The sequence below is a fragment of the Somniosus microcephalus genome, unplaced genomic scaffold, assembly GCF_052327205.1.
Source record: "Somniosus microcephalus isolate GS21.2 unplaced genomic scaffold, FLI_Smic_1.0 unresolved_chr2, whole genome shotgun sequence".
Lineage (NCBI taxonomy): Eukaryota > Metazoa > Chordata > Chondrichthyes > Squaliformes > Somniosidae > Somniosus > Somniosus microcephalus.
In genome coordinates this window covers 45,183,194-45,196,355 of record NW_028225180.1, presented here as the reverse complement: position 1 = coordinate 45,196,355, position 13,162 = coordinate 45,183,194, and the positions used below count along the sequence as shown (strand labels likewise).

At 46.7% G+C, this 13,162-nt stretch overlaps 1 protein-coding gene across 2 annotated transcripts in view; it reads left to right on the top strand.

The window, feature by feature from the left end:
- Positions 1 to 13,162, top strand: part of LOC147092594 (uncharacterized) — a 30,364-nt gene that overhangs the window by 371 nt on the left and 16,831 nt on the right. For both annotated transcript variants that reach the window (XM_085975960.1, XM_085975959.1), the window contains exons 2-8: positions 5,300 to 5,704; positions 6,141 to 6,608; positions 6,774 to 6,878; positions 11,482 to 11,607; positions 11,718 to 11,739; positions 11,837 to 11,871; positions 11,966 to 12,152. In XM_085975960.1, the coding sequence (XP_085832086.1) occupies positions 5,300 to 5,704; positions 6,141 to 6,608; positions 6,774 to 6,878; positions 11,482 to 11,607; positions 11,718 to 11,739; positions 11,837 to 11,871; positions 11,966 to 12,152 (1,348 nt within the window). The remainder of the gene's footprint in view (positions 1 to 5,299; positions 5,705 to 6,140; positions 6,609 to 6,773; positions 6,879 to 11,481; positions 11,608 to 11,717; positions 11,740 to 11,836; positions 11,872 to 11,965; positions 12,153 to 13,162) is intronic.

The following is a 13,162-nucleotide window of genomic DNA, read 5'->3' as shown; positions in this document are numbered from 1 at the left end:
GCAAGGAATGCTTTACCACAGCGAATGTTGAGGCAGAGAGCGTTGGATCTTATCAACGGTATAATACACTAGTTAGGCCTCAGCTAGAGTACTGCGTGCAGTTCTGGTCACCACATTACAGGAAAGATGTGATTGCACTAGAGAGGGTACAGAGGAGATTTACAAGGATGTTGCCGGTGTTATGTTCATTAATAAATAGACATTCTTATTATGAACACAGCTAGCTTCTAGCTAGTCATTTATTCAGTACACGTTCTCTAGGTACAGTATCTGTAGAGATGCTGCATGTGTGCTCCTGTGTGCAGGCTGCAATCTTGACTGTTGCCTTCTGGGTAGCCTCATGCCTCATGGGTAATGTAGTCTTAATATCTATACAGCTGGGTGGTGTAGTCTTGTATACATACAGCTATATACGGCTCCACCTAGTGTCCACTATAGAATGACATGCTATTGATCACTACATCCCCCTTTCTTTGAGGTTTAACAAAATCAATATCCATCAACTTTTAAGAAAACAATAAAGATAATATCAGTAACACTTTTGTTAGTGCTCTATAAACATAAACATTTTCAAAACAGTCAACACATTTTCAAAGCTTTACATTGTACTCAAAGATTAAGTCTATCAGGCTTTTTTACTTCACGTGTGGATCTTCTCAACACGGGTAAGTCTGATGTGTCTTCATGAGATTGTTCTGACGGTGAATGACAAGATGCAGTTGCGGCATTGTCATCAATCTGCTCTTGTATAGATCGAGGTCTGCTTGCGATCTTTGCTTGGAGAGGGTTTCAGTGTTTCCTTCACTCTTCATGCCATAACTCTCAATGTAGTCAATGCACTCTCGAAAAACTGCTGGCAGCTGGATCCCATCATACAGCATAGTCCTCTCAGCAGCCTCGGCTAATGGAACACCAAAGATTGGCCTGAGGGAAGAAGGAGTATCCACCGGAACTGCTTCCTGCTCTGGTGCAGGCTTCTTCTTTTTCTTTTTCTCTTTCCACTGCTTAACAACATCTGCTGCAGTTATATCTTTGGACTTTTTCTCCTTGTGTTTTTCCTCTTTGTGCTTTTCTTCCTTTGGCTTCTCTTTGACCTTAAAGTCTTTTTCTTTCTTCTTGGAGAAACTAGGCTTTTTGAAGACATGGATACCCTTTGGCCTTTTCATCCTTGATGGGCTCTCTGCTTCATCACCTGAGTCATCTGGTCTGCTTATGGCACAGTTTATACAGTAGACTCTCTTGACCAGTTCTAAGTCTTCACAAGCTTTGTCACCTAGTATCGAATCAAGTCTTTCAGCCACAACAGAAAACATGAGATGATGCACTTTGTCTTTGACTGTCACTTTAAGTCTGCATACACCTAAGCTATCTATTTTCTGTCCATTATAGTTCTTCAGTAGTACTGACTTTTTCTGTATTTTGGGCTTTTCTTTCATATTGTTAATGTCACTCATACTGATTAAGTTTGCTTTTGCCCCAGTGTCTAGTTTCAAGGTAACTAATGCTCCATTTACCTGCAGTGGGATCATCCATTTGTCCACTTTTACTGCATTGACTTTATGTTCAGCATTGTCCATTTCTGAGGGCTGCACATTTTCTGTATCTTTTTTGATATCGTCACATGACACCATTCTGACAAAAAATGTCTCACTTAACTCAGTGTCCTCAATTACATTAACTCGTTGCCCTTTCTTAGTTTGTACTTTTGAAAAGCATTGTTTGGCAAAGTGATTCTTTCCATTACACTTTGTGCACATTTTTCCAAATGCTGGGCATTGTCTTAACTGGTGTTTGTAACCACAGCGTTTACAATTAAAAATTTCATCCTCCGATTGCTTTTCATTTCTGTCCTGCCCACGTTTCTTCCCCTTGTAGGACACAGCACCGACAGCAGCATTATCACTCATTACAATCGCATCATTATTGATTTCACTGAAAGTCTTCGCGTGCTTTCGAGCTAGCTCGCTGGCTTGGCATATTTTCACCGCATTTTCCAAATTTAGTTCGGTTTCTCTCAACAGACGTTCCCTGACTTCTTTATCATGAATACCAAACACAATCTGGTCATGAATCATGGATGCTTTGAGCTCAGAGAAATTACATGTCTGTGCTTTCAGTTTCAGATCAGTTATAAAGCTATCAAAAGTCTCATTTTGTCGCTGTGTCCGAGAACGGAAGATGTATCTTTCATACGTCTCATTCTTTTTGGGAGAGCAATGAGCATCAAATTTTTTTAGCACATCTTCTAATTTTTCTCTGTTCTCTGCTGGATTAAATACAAATGTATTAAATACCTCTATCGCCTGTGGGCCTGCAACCGTAAGCAGCAACGCTATCTTCCTTGCATCTGGCTTCGTACCGAATCCGATGGCTGCAATGTAGAGTTCGAATTGTTGTTTAAAAATCCGCCAATTGTAGTCGACATTTCCCTCGAGATTCAAACGCTCTGGTGGCTTCAACTTCTCCATGTCGCTTTTCACAATTTTCAGCAGATCTTCACCACCCTGGTACCATGTTATGTTCATTAATAAATAGACATTCTTATTTTGAACACAGCTAGCTTCTAGCTAGTCATTTATTCAGTACACGTTCTCTAGGTACAGTATCTGTAGAGATGCTGCATGTGTGCTCCTGTGTGCAGGCTGCCAACTTGACTGTTGCCTTCTGGGTAGCCTCGTGCCTCATGGGTAATGTAGTCTTAATATCTATACAGCTGGGTAGTGTAGTCTTGTATACATACAGCTATATACAGCTCTACGGCTCCACCTAGTGTCCACTATAGAATGACATGCTATTGACCACTACAGCCGGGAGTAGAGAATCTTAGCTATGTGGAAAGACTGGATAGACTGGGTTTGTTTTCCTTGGAACAGAGGAGGCTGAGGGGAGACCTTATTGAGGTGTATAAAATTATGAGGGGGCCTAGATAAAGTGGATAGAAAGGACCTATTTCCCTTAGCAGAGGGGTCAAAAACCAGGGGGCACAGATTTAAAATAATTGGTGGAAGGTTTAGAGGGGATTTGAGGGGAAATTTCTTCACCCAGAGGGTTGTGGAGGTCTGGAACTCACTGCCTGAAGGGGTGATAGAGGCAGAAACCCTAACCACATTTAAAAAGTACTTCGATGTGCACTTGGGATGCTCTAACCTGCAGGGCTACGGACCAAGAGCTGGGAAGTGGGATTAGGCCGGAGTGCTCTTTGTTGGCCGGCGCAGACACAATGGGCCGAAATGGCCTGCTTCTGTGGCGTAACTTTCTATGATTCTATCTTTTAAGTGAGAATTGGATAAACATTTGAAGCTGCGAAAGATACAGGAGGACTGTGGGGAGAGCGAGGCCGTGAGCTGATTCTAGCAAAGAGCCACAAGAATTTGCAAGAGCTGATAACTGGTGACTCAAACGCGTTAATGTTCAGTGTTTTATGCCAATCAAACCCCTTCGAATCCAAATACTGATTACACTCTGCCACTTTTTGTACTTCCCCCTCACTCCGACTATGTGACAATTTGCACATTTCTGCATTGAAAAACAACTCCATATACGGAGAGTCTAATTGAACTGAGTCCTTATCGATAACTTTAGCTAACAGCTGGTTTCCTAACTAACGAGCTCTTTTTCCATTCGTCTAACGAGATTGGTATAACTCTACTTCATTACCTTATAAATAGTTCGGCTCTTGTTGCATATAATTGCTCTCCATCAAGTGATACTTTTAATTATAAATATCTCTTTGGTCTGCACCATTCAGCTTCAGCTAATTCCCTCCGCCTACAGAAACCCCAACTAAAAAGATAATATTTACCCACATGTTTTCCTTTTACAGGTCTAACTAATGTCCTCACACCTATTATCAGTTATTATAATCTCCCTGAAAGTTAGGAACCAGTATTCAATGCCACGTCTTAAATTAAGTTCCCTCATTAAGTGGATGATTACTTCATATTTATTTTATCTTTCTTCGGGATGTGGGTGTCACTGGCAATTCCGGCATTTATTGCCCAATCTCTAGTTGCCATTGAGAAGGTCAATTGGGGTTGGCCTTTCGTCTGCACTCCAAATGGTGAAGGTGCTCCACAATGCTGTCAGGTAGGCAATTCTAGGATTTTGACCCAGCGACAATGAAGGAACAGCATTACATTTCCAAGTCAGAATGTTGTGCAACTTTGAAGGAAACTTGGAGGTGATGGTGTTCCCAAGCATCTGCTGCCCTTGTGCTTATAGGTGGTGAAGGTCGGGGGTTTGGGAGATACTGCCATAAAAGCCTTGGCGAGATACTATCACGTAGATGGTACACACTGCAGACATGGTGTGCCAGTGGTGGAGGGAGTGAATGTTTAAGGGGACGGATAGGGAGCCGATCAAGTGGACTGCTTTGTCCTGGATGATGTTGAGCTTCCTGAGTGTTTTTGGAGCTGCACTCATCCACGTAAGTGGGGAGTATTTCACCACTCTCCTGACTTGTGCCTTATGGGTGGTGGAAAGGCTTTGGGGAGTCAGGTGAGCCACTTGCCACAGAATACCCAGCCTCTGACCTGCCCTAGTATCCACAGTATTTATGTGGTTGTTGCAGCCAAGGTTCTGGTCAATGGTGACCCCAGGATGTTACTGGTGGGAGAGTCGATGATGGTACTGCCATCAAATGTCAAGGGCAGGTGGTTAGGCTCTCTCTTGTTGGAGATGGTCATTACGTTGTGTGACTGTTACTTATCACTTATCAGCCCAAGCCTGGATGTTGTCCAGGTTTTGCTGCATGCAGGCATGGACTGCTTCATTATCTGAGGAATTGGAAATGGAGCTGAACACTGTGTAATCATCAGTGCACAGTCCCACGTGTCACCTCATGATGGAGGGAAGGTCATTGATGAAGCAGCTGAAGATGGTTGGGCCTAGGACACTGCCCTAAGGGACTCCTGCAGCGATGTCCTGGAGCTGAGATGATTGACTTCCAATAACCTCAACCTATGTACTATGTATGACTGTAGTCAGTCTTAGTGAATGGGTGGGGGTCTCTATTCAGGCTATGATGGGGATGGGGGTGAGGTCTCGATCAGAATGTGTTATGGTGGGGGTGGGGGGGGGTCTTTATCCAGGCCTGTGTGATGGAGGCAGGGAGAGGGGGTGGTGTGGACTCGATTCAGACTGTGTAATGGGAGGGCAGTCGATCACAATGTGTAAAGGGGGTGGTGGGGGTCTATCTCGGCTCATTTACTGTGAGAGGCTTGTGTCAGATTGAGTGTTTAATGATCTTTCCTGTGTGGAATGTTACTTATCTCTATCCGATTCTGCCCTTTCCCTGCAGGATCCACTTATCTCTTCTCCCGAGGACCAGGAGATGTCACCACTCTGCAGTGCCACATGCCCACTGGTGCTGGGAATAAAGTAACCTTGTGCAGCTCCACTGATCTCGGAGCAGAAATGGACAAAATAACATGTAAGAATAAAAAGAAGGAAATGCAATTTTGTGAAAACGTCAGTCCTAATTGGAGAAACAGGCCCAGTAAACCAGAGTGTAGAAAATGCAAATTAAATGAAGAACAAACGGAGTCTCTGACATTCCATGTTGTGAAGACAATTAACTCGAGGGTATTTACCTGCTCGGCTCAGGATTCCAGAGGAAGAAGATCATCGAACTGTCTGTCTTGGCTCACACTGTCAGGAGAGGGATGTGAAAACCACGACTTGTTCTTTGTGATAATCCAGAGTGGTACGTGTACTGGGGCAATATCGGGGGAGGGATCGGGGAGGGATGGTGGGTTATCGGGGAAGTATCGGGGAGGGGTTAGGGAAGTTATTGCCGGGACTTTAGGGGAGATCTAAGGTGAGGTGTTAGAGGAGATATTAGGGAGGCGTTGGGGAGATATTAGAGGAGGTTTTAGGGCAGATAGCTGTCTTTGGGAAAACTTTAGTGTCTTTATTAAGATGAAATTACCATGTATGTAGATAAAGAGAAAATAGTGAAAAGTAGCTGGCACGGATTTCAAAGAGGATGATTGAGGTTGAAAAACCGTCGAGAAGGTAATAGACATGGTAGATGGAGGAATGCGGGGATGTACTGTACATGGACTTTAGGAAATCCTTTGACAAAGTACCGCACTGAAGATTATTATATTAATAAATGTTCTTGTCAATGTTGTTTATAGGTTCAGATGAAGAAATCTCCTGGTCGCTGACAGTGTCAGAGGGAGAGAATGTGACTTTACCCTGCCAGTTTGAGAATAGAGAAACCCTCTCCTTCACTCTGTTTTGGATCAGATCTGGGAACGTCAACGAGTGTCTGCACTCTGTTCACATTGAGCGTTATGCGGCACATTCTAACACACGCTGCTGTGTGGATAGAAGGTCGTCACAAAGAATCTCTACCCAAAGCTCAGACAATCCTACTGTTAGATGCCAGTCTCACAACCTTACTATTCACTCAGCGAATGTGGTGGACACTGGGAGGTATCTCTGTGCTGTCAACGGTCAATATTCAGGGAAACCTGTCTGGAAGATTGTAGCAAACATCTCCCTTACTGTGACAGAGGCAAGTGCAGAGACTTCAGACACCCCCACCTCAACATCTGGAATCACCTCAGTGACCAGCAGCATAACTTGTACAAATACTCAAAGTAAGTGATACAATCTAGAATATGATGTGAATCGTTTAATATCAATAATTCAAACTGAGAGATTCCAGATCAGTTGTACAGTTTGTAGCCGTTAAAAGTTGCTTTGATTTACTTCCTTCGCCATTGCACTATTCCAGATTCTAACCAGAAATGTCTGTTCCTCAGCCCAGGTAAATAGTGTAATGAGCAGTGGTAAACCTTCAGACACCCCCACCTCAACATCTGGAATCTCCTCAGTGACCAGCAGCATAACTCGTACAAATACTCAAAGTAAGTGATACAATTTAGAAACAATGCGACTCATTTAATATAAATAATTCTATATATCTATACATATATAATTGCTCTTCTGTCTGTCTGTCTGTCTGTACTCTATACACTCGAAAGTTTTAGAGCGTACCTACACGCGTGTTACATCAAAAGAAAGCTTACGATTCCGGAACGGTCATAAGCATATTTACTTTTCGGTGAGACAAAAATTGTGCCGACGGTATCCAAAAATTTTTCAAAATTCCGCTCATTATCCCCTTATTAGCATTGAGTGAGGTGAAGGTTGACCAATCGTACTGTCGAGCGACCTGACGGTCGATCAATCGCTGCATCACGGGGGCGGGTTCATTGCGTGTGCGGGCGGGCCATCCTACAGTTGAGTGACGTGATGATTGACCAATCCTACAGTTCAGTGACCTGATGGTTGACCAATCGGTGCGTCACATTGCGTGTGTGGGCGGGCCTAATCCTTCTGACCGGAGGTGAGTGGCCGTCATCTTGATTCCTAACTTTATTTATTTTTGCCACTTTCTGTGTGTTAGGGAACTAAGGAAAAGAACAATTTATTTCAGTTTTAAATTGTATTTAGGAACAGTTAGAAATGAAGTGATCCCCTGCACTTCGCCCGGAGGCTCGCCTACTTTGACGGCCATTTCGAGCGGCTGTGCCGGCACCGGGCGCGGCCTAGTAGCCCGGGAAGCCTGGGCCTTGAGTTGAGCGGATTCCCGGCGCGATGCCGCTGCCCCCTGGGCCTGAGGCGGACGCCAATCAATTTGTTTTAGTCGCCAGTTTAGACAATGCCCGGAACCTGCTGAAGGCCGTTCATTTCCGCGACCAGGTCACCATCTTCGCCTCGGCCAACGGCATCAGGGTTCGGCTCAGTTTGCGGCTGCGGCCTGGGGACTCACTCGGGCTTTCACCCCTTGGGCCCGCTCCCGGGGCTCCCCGCGGCGTCAACCGCGCCGCCCGAGAGCCGGACCCAAAGCCACCAGGTGACCGGCCGTGGCAGTCCGTGCCGGGAGCCGCCGCGCATAAAACTTCCCCACGGCGTCAACAGCCCCGCCCCAGAACCCGACCCAAAGTCACCAGGTGAGCAGCCACGGCAGCCCAGTCTCTCTCTCTCACACTCCCAATCTCTCTCTCTCTCACACTCCCAGTCTCTCTCTCTCTCACACTCCCAATCTCTCTCTCTCACTCCCAATCTATCTCTCACACTCCCAGTCTCTCTCTCTCTCTCTCACACTCCCAATCTCTCTCACACTCCCAATCTCTCTCTCTCACACTCCCAGTCTCTCTCTCTCTCTCTCACACTCCCAGTCTCTCTCTCACACTCCCAGTCTCTCTCTCTCTCTCTTTCTCTCTCTCTCTCTCTCACACACACTCCCACTCTCTCTCTCTCTCTCTCACACTCCCAGTCTCTCTCTCTCTCTCTCACACTCCCAGTCTCTCTCTCTCTCTCACACTCCCAGTCTCTCTCTCTCACACTCCCAGTCTCTCTCTCTCTCACACACTCCCACTCTCTCTCTCTCTCACACTCCCAGTCTTTCTCTCTCTCACACACACTCACAGTCTCTCTCTCTCTCTCTCTCTCACTCCCAGTCTCTCTCTCTCTCTCTCACTCCCAGTCTTTCTCTCTCTCTCTCACTCCCAGTCTCTCTCTATCTCACACTGCCAATCCCTCTCTCTCACACACTCCCAGTCTCTCTGTCTCTCTCACTCACACACTCCCAGTTTCTCTCTCTCTCACTCCCAGTCTCTCTCTCTCTCTCTCTCTCTCACACACTCCCACTCTCTCTCTCTCTCTCTCTCTTCCCCCCAGTCGCTCCCTCTCTCTCTTCCACCAGTCGCTCCCTCTCTCTCTTCCCCCCAGTCGCTCCCTCTCTCTCTTCCCCCCAGTCGCTCTCTCTCTCTCTCTTCCCCCCAGTCGCTCCCTCTCTCTCTTCCCCCCAGTCGCTCCCTCTCTCTCTTCCCCCCGGTCGCTCCCTCTCTCTCTTTCCCCCAGTCACTCCCTCTCTCTCTTCCCCCCAGTCGCTCCCTCTCTCTCTTGCCCCCAGTCGCTCCCTCTCTCCCTTGCCCCCAGTCACTCCCTCTCTCTCTTCCAACAACAACATGCCCTCAAAAAAGCCTCGGCACCGCCGGGCACCCCCAGCAAGTATATAATATAAATAAGTCTTTCACAAAATGTCTCAGGCTCCTCCATCACCATCCCTAAGTATGTCCTGCCCCTCAGGCAAGACAGACCCATCAGAGGCGACAGCACAGTGGTATACAGTTGAAAGGGAGAGGCCCTTTGAGTCCTCAACATTGACTCCCTGACCCCAAGAGGTCTCATGGCATCAGATCAAACATGGGCAAGGAAACCTCCTGCTGATTACCACCTACCGCCCTCCCTCAGCTGATGAATCAGTACTCCTCCACATTGAACAACACTTGGAAGAAGCACTGAGGGTAGCAAGGTCACAGAATGTACTCTGGGTGGGCGACTTCAATATCCATCACCAAGTGGCTCGGTAGCACCACTACTGACTGAGCTGGCCAAGACCTGAACGACATAGCTGTCAGCGGCGGGTGGTGAAAGAACCAACACGAGGGAAAAACATACTTGACCTCGTCCTCACCAATCTACCTGTCGCAGATGCATCTCTCCATGGAGGCTCCATGAACATCCCCATTTCAATGATGTCAGAGCCCAGCACGTAAGTGCAAAAGGCTAGGCTGAAGTGTTTGCAACCATCTTCAGCCAGAAATGGTGAGTGGATGATTCATCTTGGCCTCCTCCTGTGGTCCCCACCATCACAGAAGCCAGTCTTCAGCCAATTTGATTCACTCCATGTGATATCAAGAAACGGCTGAGCGCACTGGATACAGCAAAGGCTATGGGCCCCGACAACATCCCGGCTGTCGTGCTGAAGATTTGTGCTCCAGAACTAGCCACACTTCTAGCCAAGCTGTTCCAGTACAGCTACAACACTGGCATCTACCCAACAAAGTGGAAAATTGCCCGGGTATGTCCTGTCTTCAAAAAGCAGTACAAATCCAAAACAGTCAATTCCCCCCCCATCAGTCTACTCTCAATCATCAGCAAAGTGATGGAATATGTTGTCGACAGTACTATTAAGCAGCACTGCTCACTGATGCCCAGTTTAGGTTCAACAAGGACCACTTGGCTCCAGACCTCATTACAACCTTGGTCCAAACATGGACAAAAGCTGAATTCCAGAGGGGAGGTAAGAGTGACTGCCCTTGACATTAAGGCAGCATTTGACCAAGTGTGGCATCAAGGAGCCCTAGTAAAACTGAAGTCAATGGGAATCGGGGGGAAAACTCTCCACTGGCTGGAGTCATACCTAGCACAAAGGAAGGTGGTTATGGTTGTTGGAGGCCAATCACCTCAGCCCCAGGACATCATTGCAGGAGTTCCACAGGGCAGTGTCCTAGGCCCAACCATCTTCAGCTGCTTCATCAATGACCTTCCCTCCATCATAAGGTTTAGAAGTGGGGATGTTCGCTGATGACTGCAGTGTTCAATTCCATTCGCAACCCCTCAGATAATGAAGCAGCCCTTGCCCACATGCAGCAAGACCTGAACAACACTCAGGCTTGGGCTGATAAGTGGCAAGTAACATTCGTGCCACATAAGTGCCAGGCAATGACCATCTCCAACAAGAAAGAGTCTAACCACCTTCCCTTAACATTCAACGGCATTACCATTGCCGAATCCCCCACCATCAACATCCTGGGGGTCACCATTGACCAGAAACATAACTTGAACAGCCACATAAATACTGTGGCTACAAGAGCAGGTCAGAAGCTGGGTATTCTGCAGCAAGTGTCTCACCTCCTGACTCCCCAAAGCCTTTCTACCATCTACAAAGCACAAGTAAGGAGTGTGATGGAATACTCTCCACTTGCCTGGATGAGTGCAGCTCCAACAACACACAAGAAGCTCGACACCATCCAGGACAAAGCAGCCCGCTTGATTGGCACCCCATCCCCCACCTTAAACATTCACTCCCTCCACCACCGGCGTACCGTGGCTGCAGTGTGCACCCTCTACAAGATGCACTGCAGCAACTCGCCAAGGCTTCTTCGACAGCACCTCCGAAACCCGCGACCTCTTCCACCTAGAAGGACAAGGGCAGCAGGTGCATGGAAACACCACCACCTCCAAGTTCCCCTCCAATTCACACACCAGCCTGACCTGGAAATACATCGCCGTTCTTTCATCGTCGCTGGGTCAAAATCCTGGAACTCCCTCCCTAACAGCACTGTGGGAGTACCTTCACCACACGGACTGCAGCGGTTCAAGAAGGTGGCTCACCACCACCTTCTCAAGGGCAATTAGGGATGGGCAATAAATGTTGGCCTTGTCAATGACGCCCACATCCCATGAATGAATAAAAAAAATTTAAGCTGATAGATTCCAAATAAGTTGTCCAGTTTGTATCTGTTATAAGTTGGTTCAATTTCCTTTCTTCGCCATTGCACTATTCCAGATTCTAACTGAAAATGTCTGTTCCTCAGCCCAGGTAACCAGTGTGATCAGCTCTACATATATCATGGGATTGCACAGACTGAACTTAATGTTGCTTCTCCTCTGCAGGTCCAGACACTGTCACACCTGTGAAAGTAACCATAGCGTGTGCGGTTGTGATCATTTGCATTGTTGGGGTACTTTGCATTGTTGGGGCACTTTGCATAATCCGAAGGAAACGACAATCTGCCAAAGGTAAGCAAGAGCTCTAAAATGTTTGATCTAAATCTAGAAAATTGTAAGTGCAGACTCCTTACAAAGATTTTTAAATTTATCTTTCCAATCTTATGGCATGTGTTGTGAAGGATCCTCAGCACCAGGACCCAGGTAGGGATGGGATTCATTCAGTTTTCGGGCAGACTTTCTGTATAGTTTTCCTCATTTAATGGAACATTTACAGGTTGCTTTTCTTTACTAACTGTAGGGCCGGTGATGTGCAGCTGACACAGGTGGCTGAATGTAAGTGACTAGAATTACTGCCCAACTCTTCCGAGCCTGTCCCTTTGAGAGCTGAAACTAAAAGCACACATCGTCTACCCGTCCTTCTGTCTAGGTTTCCCGTACTCTGTGGTTCCCAGAAGGGATCAGAGCGGTGACAACGAGCATGTTGCGTACTCGGTGACGAGAGTTCCAACGCCATCGAGCCAGCCAAGGCCTGGTGAAGGAATGGAGAGCACTGGCCCAAAGTCTGACTCTACAGAGCATATGTACTGTTTGATCGAAGAGTCAGTGGTCAAAGGGTAAGCAGAGTGACAGCTGTCGGCCCCGGCAACGTTCAACACTGACCACGGGTTTTGGGATGGAGGGTTCGGAGATTGTTAATGTGATGAAGGTGAGGGGAGCCCACTCTGCAAATGGGTCACTTTTCCACTGCGGCCACACAGTATCATTTGGAGCACTCCAGATTAGGGGCAGTGTAAAGCTCCCTTGGGACTGTCCCAACAATGCTCCTCAACTCCAAACTCAGGAGGGCGCTCGGACATTTCACTTCTCACACCTCATGGTCTGTTTGAGTGAAAGTGCCAATTTAGGGGTAGTTTTGTACTGTGGCTCACACGCACTACAAACTGGATCGAGATGACCAAATTCATTTCATCAAGGACCCTTAGCGAGAAAGAGAGAGAGAGAGAAAGAGACAGAGACAGAGAAAGACAAAGAGACAGAGACAGACAGAGACTGCGACAGAGACAGACAGAGATAGAGACCAGGGAGATATAGAAAGAGGACTTTTATTCCTAGTAATCTAGACTTGGCAGATCCTAAAATATTAAAGGGCCGTACTAATCTATTCCACCACCCAGCATAAAACATTTCTAGGTTTTGCAGCCAATCTCACAACCGAACAGTTCTAAGTCAGGTATAGAATGGCTCGAGGCCGTGTAAAGCACTCTGCCCTCTGCCCTCTGACCTGATAGTGCTCCTTTATCCCAACATCAGAATAGCTCCTTTCACTGTGCCCATGTGAAGTTATTTTTTTTAAACTTTCTGAGGACAATATTTCGGCTTATCTGACCATAATGATCAATTTAGTCCAAATATTTTACTGAATGATGCGCAGTTTTAGGCAAGGAACTGGATTGGGACTGTGAAAACTCATTGCAGAGAGGACTGCTCACACAGCAAAGACAGTGAGAGAGACAAAAAGAGAGAGAGAGGGAGACAAAGAGAGATAGAGATAGGGAGAGAGAGACAGAGAGTGACAGAGATACAGAGACAGAGAGACAGACAGAGAGCAACACAGAGAAAGAGA